At 41.6% G+C, this 6,000-nt stretch overlaps 1 protein-coding gene across 1 annotated transcript in view; it reads right to left on the reverse strand.

Moving 5' to 3' along the window:
* tom1l2a (target of myb1 like 2 membrane trafficking protein a) overlaps positions 1 to 5,365 on the reverse strand; it is a 90,557-nt gene extending 85,192 nt beyond the window's left edge. Inside the window, exon 1 of the mRNA XM_083780930.1 lies at positions 5,230 to 5,365. Coding sequence (XP_083637056.1) covers positions 5,230 to 5,281 — 52 coding nt within the window. The 5' untranslated portion in view covers positions 5,282 to 5,365. The remainder of the gene's footprint in view (positions 1 to 5,229) is intronic.
* Positions 5,366 to 6,000: the final 635 nt, after the last annotated feature.

Consider the following 6,000-nt stretch of genomic DNA (forward strand, 5'->3'; position numbering starts at 1 on the left):
AACTCGATACAATCCGAAACTTCAAGTGTAGATGCACAAAGCGCCAGGCAAATAAAGAGAACAATTCCGCACAGTCGTGTATGCTAAAGTTAGATCCATTAGATGTCTATGACAGACGTCAGCAGATATCCATGTTGGCGGCAGACATGAGAGACATGCTGATTATGGGACATTATGACACTCACATAAGAACAACAGAGATGACTAGTAGCAACAAAAAAACGCCAACCAAACGGAAGACTCCATGGACAGAATACATCATCAATGACATAAAAATCTGCAGGACAACGTACATGTTTATGCATTGGTAAGCTTGTAGATTTGCTATAGCTAATTTCATGTAGCCTATATGATATTTCATTGTATATAAATTACAATTATATTCTGATTCTACTTACATTACATTATACATTAGACTACATACATTCATCATACATGCATGATGAACATACATTTTAGAATTCACATTTTAAAAGACCAGTCACATTATTGTTTGCATTTTTTTTAATCAATGTTTTCATTCTAGCTTGGCAGAGAAAACACTCATCGCTATCCACAAGCAGTTCAGAGATTATGGATTTGTGCCACGCTCTGTGAAGAAACCTCGACAGAAGCGCTATCTGCAGCCAGATGACATTCAGCGGGTCATATCCTTCATAAGAGGTATTGTAAACAAGTGTAATGCTTTATGGTGCCGTCCACAATAACAGTCTTTGTATTGAGTTGCGCTTGAAATGTACTGTAATCTGTTAATACTTCAATCATTCAGGTTATGCTGCAGAGTATGCTGTGGTTTTGCCAGGGCGCCAAGCAAACCAGAAAAACTTTTCTGGAGAAGTCCTCTCCTCTAGTACCACCAGGGCAGAAGTTTGGCGTAAATACCAGGAGACATCAAAGAAATATGAGCCTGGTAGGTTAAAAAGAAAGCATGTCTTGTATCCACATCGCCATCACCAGCCAGGAGAGATATTTTTCAAAACTCCACGCAAGTGTGGAATTTTTGGTATATGCTGTGAAGGGATACCAGAACAGGTCAATTACCTTGTCGATGAAGGCATGACATGTGGCAAAGGGAGCAATGCAGTCATTAGCTATGTACACCACTTCTTCTGTGATTATGGACTGGGAGAGACGGACGTGGATCTTCACTGTGACAACTGCTGTGGCCAGAATAAAAACAGATTTGTCTTGTGGTATTGTGCCTGGCGCACGATACACAAACTGCATCATCAACTCGGGCTCCACTTTTTGATTGTAGGTCACACAAAATTTGCTCCTGACTGCTACTTCGGTCAGTTCAAGAAGATCTTCCACAAGTCAGACGCCCACAACCTGGCTGACATCGCTGCAATGGTGAACAACAGCTCAAAGCCCAACATTGCACAGCTGGTTGGAACAGAGGATGGCCGTGTGATGGTGCACTGCTATGACTGGCAGAAATTCCTCCAACCATACTTCCGCCCACTGGAGCACATCAAACAGTACCAGCATTTCCGGTGGGTTTATTTTATATTTAAACATGTATTTATTGACACTTTTCAATTATATAAAAACTTGTGTTTTCTAGTGGGAATTTATTGTCTTTTCAACCCTATAACAACCACTACTTACATAATTTTATATTTCATCACATGCAGGTTTGATGCCGACAAGCCTGGCATGGTGTTTGCCAAGAAACAACACAACGATGAAGAAGAGGTGAAGTTCCAACTGCTTCGTGACGTCAACGTCCTGCCACCAAAGCATGGCTTTCCCACTCTACAACCAGCAGGACTGGACAGAGAGAGGCAGGCCTATCTGTACAAACACATCCGAGAGTTTTGTGAGGACTATGCCAAAGACACAACATGTCCTAAACCACCACCCAGCCCACCATCACGCCCAACAAAGTCAAAGACACCAGCAAGATTGTAGATTGTAGAATTTAAATAGGATGTTATACCAGGAATTGTTTGCTGTGTTGTTTGCTGTGTGGATTGTAATGTTTGCTGTGATTTGATTTTTTTTATTAATTATTCCTGGTGTAATTATTGTATATTGTGTGTATGTATATATATATATAAGGTAAATGGCCTTATCGACGTGAGTCACGTTATGTATTTCTACCTTAAATACTAGCCTAAGTACATTACAAAAATGTTTATTTAATAAACATTAAGGCCTCAATCTTCTTCCTTGATTGTTTTGTTGGAACAGTAGGGGTCGCTGTTTTACCGAATATTTGCCGATGGGATTTCTCAGATTTGTTTGAGAAACTTATATTATTATTATGCTATTATGATTAACGTTAAAGCTTCATAAGAGTTAAGCAACCTCCGTTTACGTCATGGGGCCAGTCTGTCTGTTAGTCTGTCAGTCAATGGCAGCTCTTCTACATAGCCTTCTTTGTCCCTACTTGCAAGTACATGAACCACGTGACCGGGCTGTTTTCTGCCACCTCAATATCGCAAACCAACTTTTTTATAAGCTGGCTCTCCGCACAAGTGCATAATACTTGTTTATTAGGAGTGAACATGACAATGATATAAATATAAATATTAACACGACTCCCGTCGATAATTTATTTAGCCTGGACATTTCCGCATTTAGCTGAAAACGGGCTTAGTAGCCTACTATTCGGCTAGCGGCAGGAGCTAACGGCTAACAGTCCAGTAGCCCTGGATGTCCCTTCCAAAGCCCGCAGATATTCTCACTCCCGTGAGAGGATTTTCAAATCCCAGCAAAAAAACTAAACGATTTGTAGCTGTTGCAAAAGACACAAATCTACAGAGCTACAAATAAGATGAACTGGTTTCAACTTCACCTACAAAGATTCAAAGCTACAAATACGCTGTGTATCTTTGTTTTTGTTCCCCTCTATTGAGAACAAAGGGACGTTTAATTAAAACTATGTGGTAACTGTATTATGTATTCATCTTTGTCTACTATTTGAATCTACCCCAATAACATAATGGGTGCTAAAAACATTGTCATTTTCCAGTTACTATAGTTACTTTATAGATTTTGATAATTATTATAAAACATGCATTAACCACTTCAACCTTATATTCATTAGTATGAATAGGGTAGTAGTACTTAACTTAAGTAAATCAATTGGGTAATTTATAGTAGGTTATAGGCCTACTACTTTTTTAATTTGACACTTTTATAAAGGCTAATTTCCTTACTATACCCTGACCCAGAATTAAATATAATAGCTTCACTCTTGTTTTCGACTCAATACTGCCCCACCTGGGGGGGTAGAGTACCGCAGTTTAGCAATGAAGAGGAAACAGCGCCCCCAAATGCCACTGACCACGGAACTGCATCTTTGAAGACCAAATTCTCAGATTGCTGTAGCTCTGCAAGACATTACACTATAAGCCATATCTCAAAAACTAGTGGGTCAAACTGCACAACCAATATGTCAATTTGAAGCTATGATTCCCTGCTTTCATATGACATGATAAAAACAAAAATTAAAAAAATCCAATGGCAGTCTCTCGATCAAGACTGGTCACAAATGATGATGCGTGACTTAGTATGGACTTCGTATCAACTCTTATATCTCATCACTGATGGACAGGTCAATCCAGGCAAACAGAAAGCAACGGGAAAGCACATAGTATACTGTAGATAGATCATCAAACAGTCATAAAGTCCATGACAGACACACAAACACACGGATAAGACAGACAGCCGGCCGGCAACACGCTCATGATGTTGTCATGGTCTGACAATAGAAATGACATGTCCGTGTCAACAGGAGCAGACCAGAGGCGTTATAGGTTAGAGGGACGGCTGAGGTCACAGGATGGCGACAGAGCAGTTCGACAGCCACAACCACAAGGTTCAGAAGTTAGATGCACTGTCTAAGACCCCCTGTCCACCGGTTCACTTCTTTTTGGTTCTTAGGCGCGATTCATACTCCTATTTTAGAGCCGAATAAAAGTCGGTTCGGCGCTGTAGAGCCTACAATGTGACGTCATTTGAGGTTTCGGGGGGGGGGGGGGGGGGGGGGGGGGTTGGTACCGTCTTCGGTGCTACTGAAAATGTCTGACGAGCCGAAATCATTTCGGCACTACAGCGCCGAAACAGCGGTAAAATAGGAGTATGAATCGGCCCTTAGTCCATGAGCCAGAGATCCAAAATTGGTGGGAAAAACTAGACCAATTTATGAAATTGTTTATAGGATCAATACAAGTAAATTAATACATGATAACCCTTCCACAGTAGTAGCTTTTTCATATTTTCGATTATTTTGCATATTTTCCTATGGGGGGGGGGGGGGGTGGAAAGGTATGTGAATAATTTTCTTAAAATGTTGTATGTGCCAAAAATAGGGACAAACAGGCTTTATAAAAGAATACCTTGCAGGCCATAAATAAATAGGCTATAGATGTACTCATCAACTTTCCTCAGCATCAGCAAACTCGCTATAAAGGGAAAAACAAGTAAAATAAAATAAGCCCCTTGGTACTTCCCAACAAGCCACGTGTTATAGAACTAAGAACGTCATGTGGATGGATAGATCATAGATGGATGGATGGATCATGGATGGATGGATGGATGGATGGATGATGATGAAGCAGCTACTGACGTCTGGCCAGCTATAGCTGACATGACAGAACACACCATAATAATGCTAATTATAATAGTACAGTTCAACAATAGCCCAGGCCCATAATCTATCTACTATAGTTTAAAACTATAGCCCAAAACGCAGATAATCAACCGTCATACCGAGATGAAAGTCATTCACATTTCACAACAAAGTTAGAAGGGTCGAGTCATCCATCCCCTTCCCCTCATCATCATCATCATCATCGCGGACTTCCTCAAACCTCCAGGGCCCCAATATGAAAAGGGACCGCCCGGGGGAGGGGGGGGGGGCGTATACCGGCCGTTGCTATCCCTGACGTGAAGCTTTCCTTTCCCCCATATACATACACCTGGTGGCTCGGCTCCTATACTTCTAGACTGGAGCTTTTCTGTTTTTAACAAGGTGAGAGAGACAGAGAGGGGAGGTATCCGGGACGCCCTGGGCTCCACCACACTGACTCCAGCCTCTCCTCATCTTGACCGAAGTCTCCACTGTCCACTCTCTCCTCTCCAGTCCACTGATGCTAATACAGTTAGTTCACAAGCTCCTCCACTCCAGTAAGAAATGACGTGACGTGACATTAATTCAACGCTGACATGGTCATAATGTTATGTCCATAACATGATAATATAAGTGTAGTTTCTTACCTATAGACTGCCCCACCGGGGTGCTGTACGGGTTGCCCAGTAAGAACTCCATCTTGACAACAATAACAACAACACTGTCTCAGCTCTCTCTCTCTCTCTCTCTCTCTCCTCGGAATAATGATGACAGCAAAGCCTCGAAGCAGCACCGTGTCGCCTTAGCGCCAAGACCCGCCCCCAGAGCCCTGCTATTGGTGGGAATGTAGTGGGCCGTGCAATGCGTATGGACAGAGCCCGCTGTCAATCACCGCACTGAAGGGACGTTCAACGGCACAACGTTTACAGCAGTTGTAAACACAACTCTAAAGAGTAGATCGATTGATTGATTGAAATATTTATTAACAGTTTGTAGAATTGACAATACATTTTAAGCACAAACTCAATACAAAGACTGTTAACTGTGAGTGGACGACCCAATTAAGCATTACAATTGTTTACAACAGGGTCCACATTGTTCAATTAATCAAAACATTTAGAGACGTACAAATAGACACTTCTATGTAGTTAAAGAACAGAACAGGAATTCATCATAAAGGCAGCAAAAAGGGAAAAGATACATATACAGTGAGGGGAAAGGGAGGGGGGATTCAGATTTTACAGAGGCCAGTTTCGAATTGCAGCCATCCGTAGGTGCCCTTTGAGAGCGGTTTTGAAGGAGTCAAGGGATTCACATGTCTTAATGACTGTTGGTAGAGCTAGGGTAGTCAGTTGGCTGTTTGTTTGCTTGCTTTTTTGTTCTTTTTTTACAACATTAATTCATTATCTCTGGTGTTG

Source organism: Protomyctophum parallelum (genome assembly GCF_964188405.1).
Source record: "Protomyctophum parallelum genome assembly, chromosome: 13".
In the NCBI taxonomy this organism is placed as follows: Eukaryota; Metazoa; Chordata; class Actinopteri; order Myctophiformes; family Myctophidae; genus Protomyctophum; species Protomyctophum parallelum.